General features: G+C 48.9%; 1 protein-coding gene across 1 annotated transcript in view; it reads left to right on the top strand.

The window, feature by feature from the left end:
• Positions 1–19,452, top strand: part of MAD1L1 (mitotic arrest deficient 1 like 1) — a 365,974-nt gene that overhangs the window by 168,631 nt on the left and 177,891 nt on the right. Inside the window, exons 13-14 of the mRNA XM_044433287.1 lie at positions 573–629; positions 16,203–16,291. Of these exons, the coding sequence (XP_044289222.1) occupies positions 573–629; positions 16,203–16,291 (146 nt within the window). The remainder of the gene's footprint in view (positions 1–572; positions 630–16,202; positions 16,292–19,452) is intronic.

Below are 19,452 nucleotides of genomic sequence, written 5' to 3'. Positions count from 1 at the left end.
CCCCACTACCCTGTCTCTGTCTCTCTCTTTTTCCGAGGACTTTCCAGTGAAGGCTTCATAGGGCAATGCCACCTGCACATTAAGAGCTGGCCAGACCTTCAGCACGATTGGGCAGCAGGATCCCGAAGCCAGGGCAATGTAGTATTTGAGGCAGAATATTGCCGCAGCGTTTTGTCCCTCTTGCAGAAAATAAGAAAAAAGCAAACACGTAACTATTGCCTTTTTCTTTTGCATTGCGCATCTGTGTTTTTGTTTGCGCAAACATCGTGTTCTCCTGGAGACCCTTCTTCAAGGTGCATGCTGAGATAGGTGGTTTGCCAGCCTGCAAAACACTGTGGAAGAAACGCCTGAAGCACTTTTGACCCTTTGGCATCTATTTATTCATTTATTAGCTTGGGAGAAGGATGGGAAAGCCGGTCCGTGATTCCAAACCAACCATTTGGGCCAGAGACCTCCGTTCACCGTTGTCTCTGTACCACTGCGCTGCATTAAGCTCGCTTCCACCCCTTCCTTCTGTTTTCCTTCATATTCATTGTCCTCTGCAACGTCTCTTCTTTCTTTTTCTCTCGCAGGCTCAGTTGTCCCAAGCTTTGGAAGAAGCAGGGAATCAGAAGCAACAGACAGACATGGTAAGTGCGGCAATTTGGCCGGTCCCTGCTTGCTTGTTCCGTTCTTCAGCGTGGCAGCAAGAATCAAGTGCCACGTCCAGCCGTCCATTTAAACACGGCGTCTTCGCAAACACCCTTCACTGGGGCGGAAGTCGTCTTGAGAGCACACCTGGCTCCTCAAGTTTGCTTCATCTGAGTGGAAAAGCAGGTGCCTTCATGAAACGTGCATTTTCTTGCTGCATCTCTGAAACATAAGAAAAGCCCCGTGAGCTCAGACCCAAGGGCCACCGAATCCTGCACTTCAGGCTCACAGCCAACGCAGCTGGCCACGGGACCCCTCAGGAAGGGTGGGGCCAAGCCCTCCTCTCGCCCCAGCAACTGGCGTGTGCAGGCATGTCGCATCTGGTGAAGCACGTGGCCAGCACGGCTGGTAGCCACGGAGAGCCTCCTCCTCTGCCCAGTCCCTTCTTAAAGGCATCTGGAACGGTGGCCGTGGAAACAAATTCCATAGCTCAGCTGTATGTCGTGTGAAGACTTGTCTGTCCCAACCGTTCTGCAGCTTCCTGGGATGCCCCTGGGCCCGAGTGGTAGGGGAGAGGAGAAAAAAAACCCCTCCCTCTGCACTTTCTCTGCACCGAGCATTATTTTAAATACCCCTCTGATGCCTCCCCCCATTCACCGTTTTTCTAAGCTGGACACTCACTAGTTGCGGGGGGAATTGTGCAGCCACCTGATGGTTTCTGTTGCCCTTCTCTTTGCTTCTCCCAGCTCCGTTTCCAAGTCAGGCAACCGGAAGGGAGACAACTTGCTAAGTGTGGTTGCGCATGGGCTTGCATGTACGTCTCCTATAAATCCTGGCAGTTCTCCTCCATGTTTGGGGCGCCGATCCCCAGTGGGGATGTGAGCAAGCCTTGCCCCATCTCCTTCTGGGGCCTGCGCAGAGGCAGGCCCGGCCGCTGTTCCTGGCGAATCCTGCATTGCACTGAGAGGGATCATATGGTGCCACACCGTGATAAACACCGTTTTTCCTTTTGACATGCTGCTTGGGAGTAGAGCTTGAGGGCTGCATTTAATTTTCAGGAAAGGAGCACTTATTTCATGGCTTAAAGATCTGCGCATTTCATGGTACATTGTTCAAAACTTTGATACTCCGTGATTAAATGTTGAAGTATTAAAGTAGGAAAATAGGCTTGTCATATTCCAAAATAAATTGTGATTCCCCCGATGGCTGTGAACAGAAACGCGGTCCTTTGTATACTGTCAAATGTTTTCTCTAGTTGCTTATTTATCAAGACCGTTAAAAGGGGGTGAAGGCTGTGATTAAGTGGCAGTTATAAGACTAGTTCTCTTCCGCTTTCCCTCTGTTCCTTGGCTTAGATCATGTGACCCCAGGCATGTGACCCCAGGCAGTCCAGTCCTGGGCTGGAAGAACCAACAACGCTGCGTTCCCCCCCCCCCCCGTTGCTTTCTTTATATTTATACATAAGGAGCGGTTCAAAGTTTGGCAGTTCAAGAGCTGACAATGAGAAGGTTTTGGGCTTCATGGCCAGAACCTCTGTGCTCCAGAGAACCTAAACAGCAGCAAACGGCTTGCATGGGCATTAAAAAAGTTCATGGCAAACTGAATTCCTGTTCCTAGAAGCCAAGTGACCTGCAGCACAAGCAGTCGGCAAAAGTGCTGTATGCACTGTGGTTCATGGTTAAATACCAGTTGCTGGAACTGCCTGCTGTCTAGCCACTGGAAGGGTCACACGGTCTTAAAGACTGAACAGGTTTTTCTGTCTGGAGAGCTAGAATTACAGGTGGATGCAGTCATGAACCTCGTAACTGGGTGGGACATAGCCCGGGACCCCCTCCCCACCCCAGGCAGTTTGTGTTTCGGCTTCAGAACCCACTTCGGGGCACAGAAAAGGAAATTACGGGTTGCCATAAGGTCCTCAGTGGCACAGAAGTTGGGCGCCAGGCCTGGGACGGCAGCTGAGAACGTGGTCTCTCCTGCTCGTACCTGGGTGTGCCACAGGATCTTCTCCTCTTGTGCCAAAACTCCGCTCTCCATCACCTGGCCTGGCACAGCTGAAGCTCAATCTCCTGGCTCCATCGCCTGATCTTGGATTCCAGGATTCCACTAATGGCTCCATCTTGGTGGAGAGACGCTGCCTTAGACCTCATCAAACATTTCTCTGTTGTGACTGGCGAAGTCCCCCAAGGTGCCATCCAGCACCTGTTACCTGATCTGGGAGATGTCAGGATGGCGTGGGAAGGAAGTCCTCTGTCACGGAGCTGTAGCTCCCAAAGGGCGACCCCCACGCCCATGTGAGCTCGGTGAGCAGTGAACTTTATCCCTTGCTGTAGGAGCGGAAATACATGATTGGTGGAAGCCATTGCTATCCTTAGAAAATGACCACAGGATGCATATTTAATCTAAATACATTTCCGTCTTTATTTATTTAAAACTTTTCCATACCATCCCATTTCAGACATCTCGGGATGGTTTACAACTCCATTAATAAGATAGAATAAAAATAGAAATTAGAGCAGGAGGGGCACAGCATCTGAAATTAAGTATAAAACCACCAGTTAAAATATATCAACAATTAAAATATTGGGAGAATAAAAAGGTTTTCACTTGACCCCGAAAGGAAAGAAGCGTGGGTGCCAGGTGAACCATAGAACGCCCCGTAGATGGAGCATCAGGGAGAGGTGTGGGCCCGCTCTGACCGAATCTGGCACGAGACTCCAGTCCGACCGTTCCTGCCCTGTCCTGCTTTCAGAATCGCCCGGACAGCTCTATTAATGCGCTCTCATTTTGGTTGCCGGCACCCTTGCGATTTCTGTAATGAGCTGCCACATACATGCCAAGGTCCTTCAGCTGGGATGTAACTATTTTGCAGTTCCAACACTGGGCCTTCTGGAAGGAAAACATGCCAGCGGTGTCAAACTGTGCCATGGATAGTCATTCCTAGAGGATTAACTGCTTTCAGATCTGACGCAAGAATGGCTTTTAATTGAGATATTAAAATGGCTGCACTAACTCCACTTGGCAACTCCATGTTGGCTCCATGACTCTGGAGTATTTTTCTTCCTTTTTTAAAACCGGCAGTGTGTGTTTGTCAGTATTTATACACATATTTTTTGCATTCCCTTTAGTCCCAAAAAGGGCTCTCCAAGCAGAGCCAAAGGGTGGTTGGGGAGCAGCATCAGACAAAACGCCACCACATAACAAAGATGAGAATGGCCGTAAAATCAAAAAGATTTAGCAAAAAGATTTCTCTCCAAAGGGATCCAAAGCTAATCCAAAAATACTGTATCAAAGGGTAATAGACCTGCTAAGCTAACTGACACAGTATGTTCCAACACACGATTCAATTACTTCTCTGCTAAAAGTCAGTTTACTACTTGAAAAAAAGAGAGAAATTTAAACAGCTCCAGCTAATTGTAGTTGACAAGACAAAGGCAATTTGACTTTCCAGTATTAATTAGCAAACCCATACTAATTAGCTTGTATAAGCACAATTCATGCTTCTTTCTCTAAATGCAATTAATATTGCAACTGAAGACGTCTCTGGGCTGCGCTGCCGTGTCATTAACATACGTCACCCTAATTAAACATGGACAGCAGGGGCTGGAGAAATGTGTTTGTCATTATAGCCATAAAGAAATTCCTTTCATATTTCATCTGCTACATTTGAGTTGCAACCTGGAATTTATTTTCTGGTTTGAGAAGAATTAACCTCCCTGCCATGCCTGGATGTATAGAATGAAGGTGCTTTGATTCTTCCCCCTTTTGATGGCTGCTCTTCTCCTGCAGCCCACATGCTTGCTGAGATGGCCTGCTTCTTCCCTGAATTGCTTATACAGTTCCAGAGTGGAGATCAAGGGCTGTTTGCTCTGCCTCTCCCGCCCCGGCAACATTCTCATTCCTGTGAGTCGTACGAGACCATTATCTGCTGGCCCTTCCTGGAGTCCATGCCGGGGGCAACCTGCCAACTGGATCCCAGGGCCAGGCTCAGTCAGTGGGGTCTCAGGGAAGGATCTGGGAAGCCACTGCTTTATTATTTGCATGATCGATCACTTACAGCGAGTACAGCGAGTGAGCTCAGCCCTTCCCTTCTTGCCCTTTGGCTCCAAAACACCAGCCGGTCTCTTTGCAAAACGGGCAGCTGGCAGCCAGAAGGCCAAGTGACGCTAGAAGCCCTCCTTCTGTTGCCCAGTGGCCAGATGTGGTATAGGCAGCAATGCATGGGTTGACTGTGAGTTAAATAAACTATGGACTAGAATAGTGTGTGAACTGGGTCACTGTGCAGGATCACCCTGCTTAATATTTCTGTGGAAATGTTTATCTGCGTTCTCTTGATCATGAGTATACCTACCTATTCTTTCCATGTCCCCTTTGGGTACGTAAAAACCGCTTGGGAGCAGCTCCTCATTTTGATTTTAGATTTTACTTTCTGCTCAAGTCAGTTAAAATGAATGGTTTTCTGGAAGGATTCCCTCTGGTGGCTGAAGTGCATCTGCCTCGCTTTCCTTTTTGGAAATTAATGCTCCGTTTAGAAGGCCCTGGCAAAATTGGGACCATCTGTCATACGTTAGTAGGGGTGGAGCAGATAGCAGATGCAGCGCACGGGGACCTCAGTGAGGTGAATGTTAATGGAATCCACGTGGCAGCCAGGAAGATAATGGACCGCACTGCCATGCCACATGCTGGCCTTCTCGGGCTATGCCTGGATTTGATGTGAACATTTGAAGGTCATCCTGGATTTTGCTCTTGAAGTTAAAACCCTCCTTCCCTATTACTTGTGTTGATTCTGGAACAGAGACCCAAAGTTTTGAACATCTTTGGGATCCCTCTGCCATCCTTTCTTTTGGCTGCCTTTTGGTTGGCTTAATGGATGTTTGGGAGCTTTACATGTAGAAGATGGGGAAGGAACACCATTTTTTTCCAGTGTTCGACCCGTTGTAATTCCTGCCTGCATGTTTCGATCAGAACGCTCGGAACACAAGGAAATAGAGAGATGTCTCTGAGACTCCCTTTCGCACTTCAGTCGCCCGCCACACACCACACTGAATAGAGAGAGGTACAACTGCATCGTGTCCGTTCAGAAACAATCCAGTTCTGTATGAGTGGACCAGCTTCCCTTCCACCCTCTTTTGCGCTACCAGAAGAGTTTGGTGTCTCGCACTCTCGGCCTGGTGGTTGTCTCTTCAGCAACCATTTTTTTAAAAATCCAGGAGCTCCATGGCCTCTCCAAGATGAAGCTCTCATGTACCAGATAGTCTCTGCTGACCTTTGGATCATAATTAACGGCCTCTCCCTCCCTATTCGGAATTACTTAATTGAGGTTGACAGGGCTGTGCTGTGTAACAGGCTCGGACTTGTCAGGAGAATTTGGTTTTGTTTTTTAAGCTCATCTATGAATATTTTATTGATCTCCGAAGGCGAGCTGCGCCAGTCTGCGCACTTGCTCGGCCTTGTCCTGCTGGGGTTGCTTTCAGCTGCGGCATTTTTGCAGAGAATCTTGTGCCGCCGTGTCTTCTGAATGGGGCGCGCTCCAGGCTCCGGCGAGACGAGGTGTCCCAGAGGCCACGTGCGCATTTCAGCTCCCCTTCAAGCGCTCTGTTTTTATTCCTCCCTCTGTGGCCCCTTTATTTCCGCTGTTGGGGCTGTCAGCGGCTGGCTGGGACAGTCTTTAGAAGCAGGGGAAACTGTGTGAGTTCTTTGCTGGTTTTTTTCCCAGGGTAACTCGGTGAGGGAGGATTCAGGATCTCCTTCGGTGGCGAGATTTATAAGGAGGGCGTCAAGGCCGCTGCGGGGTTGCAGCTGCTCAGATTAACAGGGGGATGTGCTGAGTGCATGCCCCCCACATGGGGAGAGAGTGCAGTTCGTGTGGAGACCACCTGGCCGCATCCTCCCCAGAGGCAGTGCTGGGCTGGGTGCAGTGGGAGCTTCTGTCTGTGCCCAGCTGATGTCGAAGGGGAGGGGGTGACCCTGCTGCCTGCATGGTTTGGCCACAGCGGACTGGGCAGGTGGTCTTCCAGCCCCCCACCCAACTCCCCTCCCTCCCTCTGGTCTGCATTGCTGGCAGCAGCTCCGGAATTTCTGACCGGCTCCTTCCCAGCCCTGTCTGGAGATGCCCAGGCCTGGCTCTGGCTCTCTTTGATTTGCCCCTGGTGGCCAGCATCCTCTTCTGGCTGAGTTCAAGGCAGGACCAGGCCGCTTGGCCACAGGTGGAGGGGTCCAGGGAAGGCCGTGGCTCTGGGGCGTGCGTGAGGTTGCAAGTTAAATTCATGGCCTCTTGAGGAGAATCCCTGCCTGCAGTTCTTGTTGGTCAGTGCCGACTGTAGTGGTCCAGATGGACTGATGGCCGAATCCAGTATAAACTGTGGGCTGTGGTGCAGTATAGAGGTGACAACGAAGACGGAGAAGAAGAACATGAAGAAGACGACGACGAAGACGGAGAAGAAGAACATGAAGAAGACGACGAAGACAGAGAAGAAGAACATGAAGAAGAAGAAAATGAAGATGGAGAAGAAGAAGACGGAAGAGGAGGAAGAGGAGGAAGAAGAGGAAGAAGAAGAAGATGCAGCTTCCTATATTCATATAACTTGGAAGATACCGGATGATAGATTCCCCGCTTCCCTGTTGGACCATTGTTTCAGGCCGCTTACTATTGTAGGGGCCTAAGCTTCCCTTTATCTCTGCCTCAGCCGATTTGTCTGGTGACCTGTGGGTAGGAAGCAGAGCAGTCTTCAGGCTTCTCTGCGCATCCTCTCGCCGCCAGTTTGGGCCACGTTCCTGTGCGAGTTTGCTCATTCTGTGTGAATGGGAAGCCTGGACGCTCTGGGCAGCAACCAGGCGAGAGCCCGGCTTCCATCTTGCACTCTGAGATGACAGAGAAGAGAGCCTTGCAGAGGCCCACATATAAAACGTGCTTCTTTGGCCACGGGGAGAGCAAACGTAAATTTGGTCTCCCGTGGCATCACTTCTGGACTGCCTTGGCATAGAAGCGAATCCTGCAGAAACTCCGTCCTTTCCAAAGGGGGAAAGCCCCAAATCCCATATAACACCGGATGTTGTAAAACCTGCCCCTGCTGTGTATGTTCTGGTAGCGGGGGGCGGGGGGGTGGCACCGGGACCAGGGTCTCTCCTGCAGCGCATCCCCTCTCCCACTCGATGGCCTTGCGCAACAGCTTGGTGTGCTGCTCTGTCAAATGGTTGCGCATGGGAGGTGGAGGCCACGCAGACCCTTCTCTTGTCAGTCCTGTTCCAGCCCAGATCTCTCCTTCCCCAGGCAGCCTGGTTTACATGCATTTAAATATTGATGGATTTAAACAGCCTCTCGAATCGTGTTCCGTCGTCAAACACAGCCTTTTGCTATCTGCTCTGCAGTTCGCTCCTGATTTATCTTCCCTTTCTCAAGGAAGCTCTCTGATTGTTCCCCATTTTAAACATTTATAATGGACTCACTACTTGCTTTTTAAAACAAACATACTCCACTTTGAAGCCATGAACGACTCCCAGCTGAATTGGTGCCGAATGCCACAATTTATAGAGTGAATTCTATTATTTAACCACGTACTGTGTAAAGATGTGCTTTGCCTACCCAGAACTGCCGCCTTTCCAATTGACCTACCGAGTCTCTGGCGTGACGTATGTCCTGGCTCGCTTCATTTCTCACATCAGCCTGAGCTGCCTGTTTAACCCTAAACGTAATTAAATTTCTCCCCAAAGCAGAAGACATCTCAGAATAAGATGGATTCTTTGTTCTAGATATTGGTCATGTAACATTCTTTATTTCCAGGTATTGCTTTCTCTGACAAGTTTGGTCTTTATTTTTTACTCTGAAAATATCAGCATAGTTCTATTAAATGCAAGGCTTGTGTACATTCAGCAGGGTGGAATCGGGGTGTCTCAGCCGAGCGACAGCAATGCATCTCCGTGGTCACGATCCGACCTGTTTCCATCCACAGGCACTTAGAGAAGGGGCATGTTCTCCATGGGAGACTCCCTAATTCAATATATTTAGAATTCCCATTATAAGAACATTAAACATTAGTCTTACTTCATACATCTCTGGTCACATTCCTAAGGCTAGGCTTGTGTTTTAAATCAGTGTGTCCAAATAATATTGATGAATTTCAAATTTCTCATGAAAGGATAGGATTGTAACCGCATACCTGTCATAACATATTCGGGATCCCATGGCAGGCTGGAAGTCTATCTGGGGCACAGTGATTATTTTTCTGACTTCAGCCTCTCCTGTGTTTGTTTTCAAAACACCTTTCTTAACTCATGATCCGTGAAACGGCCTCACCTTCTCCGGTGGCGTTGTGGTTTGTTGTCAGGGTGACAATTTTACAGTTGCCCAAACCGTTGTCCGGATTCTTTGAGGGAGTTGTTGCTATAAACCTGATATGAACACAGGCCTGATGCCCCAGCTTCAGAACCAAGATTCTCTTGTTTGATTCCTTTCTCATCAGTACCGAATGCTAACAAGGTGATTGTTATTGGCCTGGCAGGTCTCTCTTTAATCCGGGAAACATAGAATGCCTTTAACTGCTCCTGTGCCAGACGTCCATATTACACTGAATTAACTGAATTAATTAACTGAACTGAATTAATTAATTTTATTTTATTTTTATTTAAAACTTATTTTAATTGCTAAATTATTGTATTTATTAGGATTTTAAATTAGCCGAGAATGCATCGGGGGTTTTTAAATGTTTTTTTATATATCTATATATCTATATATATAATATATAAAAAATATTATATATATATATTTTGTGAGCTGCCCCGAGGCTTTGTTGCGATGGGGGCAGCACAGAAATGCTTTAAATAAATAAATAAATAAATAAATAAATAAATAAATACGGTTTGGATCCCATTCCTGAAATGCCTCCAGGTGTTGAGTGTGAGACAGGCGGCTTCCTCCGGTGCTCCTTTTCCAGGGCCACTGGTTGGGCTTCAGAGGAATTGGAACCAGAACATGCGGGGGGAGCCTGGGCATGTGGGTCCAGCCAAGGCGCTGAGCCGAGGGACGCGGAGGTGCTGGGAATAACCTGGGCGGCCACTCTCTGGGGATCACCAGGATGGGCAGTTGGCGGGAGGGGGCCGGAGCGGAGGAGCTTCTCAGCCACAGGCCAGGCGGCCCCGGCTCTGGACCCCATGCCGCAGCCTCAGCAGAGGAGGGCCGCCCACGGAGAGGACGTGTGCTGGCTTTCAGAAGGCCCCTCTCGGAAGGATGGGGCCCGGGCATGCTCAGAAGGAGAGTTCCCGGAGGCGGTTGCTAGATGGGGCTCGACACACTGCCCTGTGCATGCGCAGAGATTCTTTCTGGTGCGTTGTGCTTTTCGGTCAGTCATAATGCCTTGCAAAGAAGATGCCTTTGAATGCGCGAAGGAAGAACCCGGCTCCTGGGTTAGCGATTAAATTCCTAAGCAGGCCTCACAGGGGAAGTGGAGCAGAAGTGGAGCAGTGGAGTGATCTGCCACACTGGCCCTTGGTCTACTGTGCCCAAAACAACATTAGCGTGTGCTGTTGGGGCTGATGCGCATGATCCTCATTATGTGATAATTGTTACTGTCGCAGAAATATCGAACCGAGTGGGATGATGCATAATTCCGCAGGGGTCACCCGTGATTTATCATAAGCCCTTGGCTTATTCATCCAGGAAGAGAATCCATATCTGAGTTGTTTATTGGAAGGTCAGGTTGGCAATATTGAGAGTTGCTGCCTTTACGCACGCATGCGTGTGTGCTCACGCACAGGTGTGCATAGAATGTATAGATATTTCAAGGGCCCTAGGTAGATTTGGAATCGGTGAATGATCTGCAGCAGTCCACCACAGCTCCCACACTGGTGTTAGGAGAGGGTTAAATCCTTCCTCTAGCAAATAGCTAATAATAATATATGTATAGCATGAGACAGATATTTGGATACACACACTTGCTGACTTCAGCTTCTCTCAAATGCCGCACGGATTGTGGCTTTTCCTCTCCTCCTGTTGCTTTTAAAGAGAGCAATTTTTCACGTTTGTACCAAATGTCACTCTATTTCATTTCCAAATATAATCTCATGGAGAGAAGGTTCGCTCTCCCCATTTCCAATCTCTAAAGTTAATACATACATTTATATTCTTTTCTCCCACTCGCTTTCCTAAATTAAGAGGCGTAATTACCAGAAGCGCTCGCTACAAATGAATAAACTGCCGGGGGGGGGGGCTGTCCCCACCGGCTCCTGCAGCAGTCGTGTCCTTGTGTGTGCCCCCCCCCTCCCCGATTGTGCCTGGGAAGGGAGTTTCCACTCTTCCCTTCAGCAGCCCTTGCTCAGGTTCAGGGGGCAGAATTGCAGAGCCTCCCTGAATCTCGGAAGATGCAAAATACCATGTTGCCTCAGATCCATTAAGAGACGGCCACTGAGTGCAGGCTCCCCCCCCCCCCCCGTGCAACCTTTTCCTCTTGGCCAAAATGTCAGACATCCTTTGGCCCCTGCGATCCGGAGAGCAGCAACCTGGGATCCGAGCATCTGGCTCACCGTTGCTGCCCATCAGCAACAGAAGAGGGCTCAGGGAAGGAAACGTTATTCGAATAAGCAGATTTAATTCTGCTAGGGTGCCTTCTTTGGCGGGGGACCCTGCAGGAATTTCTGGATCCATCTAATCCAGGAGTCCTTTCCTTTGGACATGCCACTCTTTCTTTTCCACAGGGCTTTGTGATATTCAGGGGGTCAAGGGGCAGTATGGAGTACTGGTTAGAGCACTGGACCAGGAACCTGGGAGATCAGGCTCTGGTCCCCACTCAGCTAAGTCGGTGACTTTGGGCTGGTCCATTGGAAATGTCCTAGGTTTTTCTCAGGGCATGTGTTCAGGGGGATCCCATCCAGAGTTTCTGGTGAATCCAGCCCCCAGGTCTGCTGGAAGATAAGCAGTTAGTTGACAGGCATGGTGGTTGACCTACCATGATAAATTCCCTCCAGTTGAGGCCCTGCATGTTTCCAGACTTGTTGTTAACATGGTTATTAATAAAAAGGGTAAAAACACTGAGATCAAGCTATTTAAGATAATTACATTAAAAGCCGAATGGAGTGCTAGACAAGCTCCCATCACTTGCCCACTGTGTGGCAAATTGGCAGATAAAATTCACTGCTGTTAGACGTGGAATGGATAAAATAAACCTATTTTACTTGTAGGAGTGGGATTAGGGATTACTGCTCGAGCACAGATGATGTGCAGAACATCCTGGGAGCAGGAGACACGAAACCCTAAAAAGCAAGCGGGCAGGGAAAATAATTTGGATCGGAACAGGGTCTCATCTTAAAACCATCTGAATGCCTCTGGAAATGAATGGTTCTTCCTCTCTTCTAATGCAGAATGTAATCTGGGTCTAGAAATGAGCATCATTTGGCACCTTCAGTAGAATCCATAATTCAGGCCATCTGGTGAGATACCCTGGGCATGGCGTACACAGTGGGGCTAGAAGCTCAGTGCTCTTTTCTCTCATTTAGCTGAAAGAAAAGAGCGAAAAGCATCAATTCCTGCAGTGTCATTGTGGGGTTTAATGGGTCACTAGAAATTACCGGAGTGTGGAAGCAGATGGGTGAGGAACACTCTGCACCTGCCCTGTGCCGTCACTGTGCACCTCGCTGGCCCGTTAGCTGCCTGCGTGGAAGTCATTCCAAGGCATGACCGATCCCTGCCTTCACTGGACCCGGTCGTCCCTGCGCCCTTTCTTTTGGCTGCGGCTGACCCTCCACTCGACGGCTCACAGCCCCCTGCCGTCGCACAGCCCCCCCGGCCTCCATTCCTCCTCGTCGGCTCAGCCTCCCCCCATCCGCTCACCTCCAGATCTCCACCCAAATGGAAGAAGCATGTTCCAAGCAGAGAATGGCAAGCGCGTTCCCGAGGCCCTGAATGCTGGAGGGACCGGGACATTTCTCCTCCTCCAGTGAATGAAGAGAATAAATGTTGGAGGCAACTTCCAGAGGGTTGGTTGTCTCTGAAGCACAGCTTGGAGCCCCCGGAGCGCTGTGGCCTCAGTGTTTGGGAAGACCAAGTCAGCTGTGAACTGGCTAGCGGGCCATGAAGTTCAGCTAGCCAGTTTCACCTGATTGCAGACTCTCAGCTAGCCCAAACCACAGGGCTGTTGAATTGGGGGTTAAATTGGAGAGACAGCGGTGGCGGGGAAGACAAAGTGGGATATTAATGTAAAAATGCAAATAAATAATTCTGGTTTATCCAGCTATTGATGGAGAAGGTCTTAAAGGAGAACGTCAACACCAAACTGGAGCCTTTGATAAACTGCTCAGCGGTACAGTAGGAAGTCGGGTGCGTTGCCGGAACTGAAGCTGCAGGGAAGCAAATGATCCCACTCCAGATGTTGGGCATTTCATCATCTGGAGAGAGAACTGGAATGCAGCTGTATAAAGTGCAACTAGTTTTGCGAGGCCTGCGTTCGGAAAGCTTCACGGCATGGTTAAGGCACTTTGTGTGTTAGTCTCACACACGCACCGGAGATTTCGAAATGCTGCATGGCGCGCCCTTCGTCAACCTCCCGACGGCCTCCGGCCGCTTCCAGTGCGGCGGGCGCCGGTGGGCCGATCCGGAGCATCGCGCTGCCATCAAGAGGTTCATTGAATCACCTGGACTGTTGCCGGCAATTTGTCCAAGGATGTGGTTCTGTGAATTGTCAGATGGCACTTTGATTCTCAAATGTAATAGCCGTTTCCTGCGAAGACAGCCATTGCAGTGCGTTCTGTTTCTAACGGCCCCTTTGGGCCAGATTGCGCTTAAATGCAGAAGCAGGCAATCTTTTCGCCCTGCCCTGGAGCAGGCCGGGAATTTTAACCTGCTTTCTTCAGTGCCATCCTCTGATGTTCGCATCCTTCCTTCCAGCACTCATGGGCTGTTCTTCCTCATGCATGCATAGACACACGCACCCCTTCATAATGCTCTGTTTCCTTCGACCAGAAGCCCAGAATCAGAATTCACAGCAATCTATTACTAACCCTTTGCCTTTTCTGCCAAAGGGAGGCAGCAGCAATTTATCTGTTTGTGTCAAGAGAGCAGGTGGTAGTTGGACTCAAGGTTGAGACTGCTTAGCCAGTGATAAATAGCCTATTTACTGGTGCTGCATCTTCGGATCTGTCCGTGCGCAGACCAGAGAGCAGTGCAAAACTATAATAACAAACCTCATTGCAACCTTCAGCAGGAATGGAAAAGCAAAACACATAATAAATGGCTTTGTGCAAGCCGGGCGGGGCGGCATCGAACGCCTCCTACCTGGCCCTTCTCGCGCCTTGGAATTCGCGGCCCTGGAATTATCTCGAGCACTGGTTTTATCCTGGCCATCTGTGATGGGCTGCGCTAGGAAAGAGAGACGCTCAGTAATCAGAAAATTGAGGAAAACATTTCTTACTGTGATAATCTTATCAGCTAGCCAATATGAATTAACTTCTTTTCCTCCAGTGCAAGGATGCAGGTGCATTTCGGCACCCGTTCCGTTGGGCCTGGATTTCAGAAGTGATTACAGGTTTCGTTTGGATGAAACATTTTGAACCCCCTGTGCTTATTCGCATAATCTTTTGCACCTGGTATTTCGGGTACAGCCCTCAGAAAACGGTTCGCATAAATGGCTCAGACAGGCCATAACAGTTGAAGGGAGTGGCTGGTTTGGTAGCCAAAACCATCCCAGAAATAGGTTTGGGTAAAATGTGTGAAGCCAGAGCAAAGGTGGGAGATGGATCCCCGGGACAGGTTTATTTTCAACCCATCACCTGTGAGGTCGGCAAAACATTCCACTCTGTCTGACCAGGCTCTTTCCCAGACTTGTCATGGACTTGTCTGGCCAAGGAAGAAGACAGTATCTCTGCCACAGATTTTTCAGTTCCAGCCGTCTCCTCTCTGGGTTTTGTCCTTGAAGCATCCCTCAATCCAGAGAACACAAAGTGTGTGCCTGGATCTCTCTTGGAGGCCTCCCGTGTGGCAGAGCCTACCTCTTCCCTAGGGAATTTGTTCCCTTGCAGGGGACTTTTCTTGATGTTCAGTGGGAATCTGGCTTCCTTGAGCTCATTATTCCTTGTCCTTCGCTCTGGGATGATCGCGAAGAGAACCTGGTCACCTGGCCAGTACTTGCCGAAGGCGTTCACTTCAAGTTTTCTCTTCTTGAGTCTTAAACATGGCCAGTTCTTTCCATCCCCCCTTACAGGGCTTTGCCTCCAGTCCCTGGATCATCCTTGTTGCCTTCCTCTGAACCCTTTCCAGCTTCAGAGCAGCTCAATGAATTATTCTGAACTACCTTCACTACAGAAGATAGATGCCTCCACCTGAATTGATGTGTGTCTGAGAAAGTAGGCAGATAATGACCGCAACAGCTGAAGTTCTCAGCCTTATTGACAAATTGAAAGTTAATAGATCACCAGGACTAGATGGTACCTATCCTAACATCCTTGACTAATTCAAAGTTGTAACTGCTGATTCCTAACAAAGACATGTAGCGTCACCATAAGCTCAGCCTCTGTACCAAAGAACTGGAGAATGGCCAGTTGAACGTTCCCCTCTTTCCACCTGCCATTCAGGCTCGGATGGAGCCACAGACATTGGTATGTTCAGGACACACTTGCGCACAGGCTGTGACGGTGTGGAATTAGGATGCAGTGTAAGTTCCGTCAGTGGAGTTGAAGGATACTGTATGCTAATACCCTTATCTCCCCTGGTATATGGCTTTGGTTTGCATCTCTAATTAGAGCAGTGCATGCTCATTATTTTCTGATGTGTGCACGAAGCTCTGCATTTTACTGTGTAATGTTTTTAAAGGGAGAGCCGATGGAAATGGGGAGAGGAGGAGGAGGAGAAGTGGACAAGACGAATCTTTGGAAAGACCTGGTGGAGTTATGGGCATAGAATCGGGCTGAAGGAACACGTAACATTTAAATACGTATGTCCTAAAACCAAATGCTTTGCCTACCTTTCTGGGAGGCAAAATTCCTTTGGAGCTGTGAAGGGATTTCTCAAAACTTTAGCAGCTGAAACCATGCATGTCCTGTGTCGCAGCTGAAGTTTCGTTGAGAAGGAAGGACATTTCCACTTGGCTGCCCAAGAGGGAATGAAGCCGTTTGGTGGGCCCACCCTCTCCCAAGAAATGGCCCCTTGTATTTTGGAACAATTCCAGTTTGAGAGCATTTGGTTGTCTTTGGATGCTTCCTTAATACTGGTCTTGACCATGCATATATCTGGTGATTCCTGAAAGCAATGCTAATGAGAGAAATTAAGTTTGAACGTCTTATCTTCTTATTACCCACTAACGGATGGCCCATAAAATGGTGAATGACCAATTCTTACTTTCTGAAGTCACACATAAGATCAGGAAAACGGCTCTTCCAGAAATGTGGCTTACCGAAGCACGAGATGGGTCTTACCCAAATTTTACAAAATCTCCCCTTTAGTTCCATGATGGTCATCAAATCATCTTCTCTGTATCTCTGCATATACACAGACTTATGATAATTAATCTATGGTTAGGGAGGGAGGGAGGGAAGGAAGAATGCCGGTTCCAAAACCCCCCAAAAGCCAACCTGTGTGCTTTCTCTGTATGTTGCAGCTGGAGGTAGAGCTGAAGATTCTGAAGAGCCAGGCACCTGCCACCGATCCAGGCATCCTCATTGCTAGAGAAGAGGTGGATGCACTCAGGTGAGTGTTCCCTCACCTTTTCTATGCAGCTGGGAGGAGGGATAGGGCTAAAGCTCTTCTAATTAGGAAATTTGTCTTCTGAGAAGAAATGGAATTCCTTACTGATAGGGTTGTGAGCTTTAATCGGTGTGATTAATTAACTAAACTTTAATCACAGATTAAAAATTCTCTCTTGACTAATTGGCGAGCTGAAAGCAAGCAAAGAGGGCGGAACTCCTGAAGGTTCCCTGCGCTGTGTTCGGGCATCACCGTGTGCGCCTTCCTATTTCCACCGATTTGGTAAAAAAAAAAGAGCATTCAGCCGTTTTGTTCATTGGCTTCCAATGTGTATGACCCGCCTTTCAGCCCCAAGCCGGTCTTTGGGAGGATCAGAGTCCTCACGAACTTGCGCCTCCAAATCCCGTACCACAGATGCTCCCCAGAAAGGTACGGTGGACGATGGGATCACACGCCATGGCAAAGGGCAGCCAGACCCACGGTGGAGCATGTCCGCCTGGCTGCCACACCTGCCCGAGACAGACCCCTTTCCCCTCATACTGATTTGGCACTTGAAGATGGCATCTGCTCTCCTTTGTGCTGTCTGAAGCAAACAGGCGTTTTGCCTCTGGAATCAGCTTTCATTTTTCTGTAAGAACAAGCAGGATAGGCAGCGAGAACGTGCTCCGTATAACCGCATCTTATACACCAGTAACTCCTCAAATGTTAATGGAGCTTGGCTTTGGTTTGCTTTGGCGCTCCCGGGTGGCACTATAGCAGGAACAGTTCCATATTTTAAAATCAGCAGACGGCCTTTGTTTCTCACACTGAACGGTTGCTTTTCTGTCCTGTATGGGACGTAATCTTGCATTTAAAAGAAGCACCCTCCTTCCTTCAGGATCTGCAAGGAGGCTGCCCCGTGGACCGTTGACACACCTGTCGGTATCGCAGAGTAGCAGGCTGAGGAATTCAAAGGCTGAAGAGTCAGTCAGTTTGAAAACGAAAACAGGTCTGAGACCTGTGGAGTGGCTTTTGATGCTTACTCTGTAGCAGAGCTTTCCTGGACTCGGTGCCCACCAGATGTGGTCAAGATTCCCTTTGCAATTCTTTTTTTTTTTTTATTTACATCGTGCCTTTTTCCTACACAGGGCTCAAGGCAGCGTACATCTCCTCCTCCATCTTACCCCACAACAACAACCCTGTGAGGAAGGTTGGGCTGAGAGTCTGTGACTGGCCCAAAGCCCCCCAGTGGGCTCCATGGCTGAGCGGGGACTCGAACCCAGATCGCCTGAGTCCCAGTCCCACGCTCTTAACCACCACACCACACTGGTTCATTTCCAGGCCTCTTCTCTCCCTCTGCCCCACTCCTTCCTCCAGTTTGGAAGCTGGTCCAGTTGCCGGTACACTGTGAGTTGGCCCAGCCGAGGCTCCTTCATCCCTCAACCCTTGCATTTCCTTCCTTCCCCATGGATCCCACCTGGCGGTTTGTTTGCTTTTTATTATTTTTGCTAGCTGCCTGCCTTTTAACAGAGGCCTCCTTCAGCATCTGTGTGGGAATGGCTCAGAATCCGCTGTTTTGTAGCACTGCTGTGCTTCCAAGAGAAGAATGGTCCCCGTCGTATGCTGCTGCAGATGGCAGAGGTATGCCTGTTGGGTCTGAATAAAAGAGACGTTAGGAAACAGCCCTCCAGCAGCGTGTGTGGATGTCCATCCAAAAGCTGCAGCTGAGCTAGATAACCCTGGTTGCTATTGGTAGTGAAGCTTTTACAACCTCCTTTCCAAGGCAGGCATACCAATACCTGAGCAGGGACTGCAAAACATTTTTTTGGATACATGGCTGTGTTAATTTAGAACACACGCACTTACGCCAAAGCCAGATAGATCAGTGATGTTTTTCATTGTGACAGTTTGGGATTTGTGTGTTTCCTTAAGCCGTTTTTAAAACGATTCCTCTGTTGTTGTTTATAAAGGTTGGCTTTTTCTCTTAAGGTACGAATGAAAGATTTGGGAAAAGAAAGAAAAATTAGAGCTACGTAATTTGCCCATGTAGTTAATAGCATTTGAAAAGTTATTCTTAATGTATAATTTGCTCTGTCTCTAGGCAAGGAACAGAATGTTTCAGTCCCTTTAATGGGAAAGAGGGAAAACCCGGCAAAAACCTGCCCGGTGCTTTGCTCAGTGCTCCCAGCGGAGCGCAGCTTTAAATGGGCCACAGAGCTGTTCTCACATTGCTCCAGAGATGTGGCCACGCCGGCTGGTGTTTCCTGCCGTGTGTTTAGAGACCGTTCTCAATTCCATCTGCACCGGTTGTCCCTCCTCTTACTATGAGGCAAGACTGGGGCCGTCCGGTGCCACCGATGGTGGTGTTTATCCTGGGATCGGGGCTGAAGCAAAGCCGGCTGAGTTCATGGGAGGGACACCCTCAAACCACGTGCGAAGCAGGTTCCTACTGAGTCTAAATGGCTGTATTTTGGTTGTGCCAATGGCAGTGTTTGCACAGTACACGCTCTGAGCGTTTTTGGGAGCGATAGAATGTTAGTTGTGAACAGAGGATGGTCTTGATGTACGTTGGGAAGGGCGGTGGGTTTTCTGGAGCGGGTGCAAGTGTCTAGGAGAGCTAAGCATGTTGCTTGTGGGATTTCTGATCCTCTCTGCTGACAGGCGCACTTCTGGCCCTCTGTCGTTAGACTCCAGTTCTCATCAACCCCAGCCAGCTAGCCAACAGTCAGGGATGGCGGGGTGGGGTGGGGATTCATCCACCAGGAGCCACCCTGGCGAGGCGGTACTGAGCTAGATGGTCAAATAGATGGACTCCAAGAACCAGTCGAAGAATTGACTATCCACTTCTTGTATTTCCCTACCAGATGCTTTTCCAAGCAGTCAATATTTGTAAATTCCTCTGCCTTCTCGGCCTTGGACAGGTGCAGTCCTTGAGACAGAAATAAGACTTTTCTCTCTCTAAAATTTCATAGGTTTCTCCCTTAAAAGATTAAAGAAAGCAAAGGGGGTCTCTATTTTGCCCTCCTTTCTGAAATACAGTATTTCTGAAAGGAGAGAAAAAAGGAACACCCCAGAAAAGCGGAAAGATTCTGCAGACAGCTTGCTCGTCTCTTCCGCTGCTCTCTGAGCAGAACATGCCTCCTGGAATTGAGCCATTCAGAATGCATATTCCCCCAGTGACTTTC

The sequence above is a fragment of the Varanus komodoensis genome, unplaced genomic scaffold (genome assembly GCF_004798865.1).
Source record: "Varanus komodoensis strain SLA01 unplaced genomic scaffold, ASM479886v1 scaffold26, whole genome shotgun sequence".
NCBI classification, from domain to species: Eukaryota; Metazoa; Chordata; class Lepidosauria; order Squamata; family Varanidae; genus Varanus; species Varanus komodoensis.
This window is presented reverse-complemented; position numbering and strand designations above follow the sequence as displayed.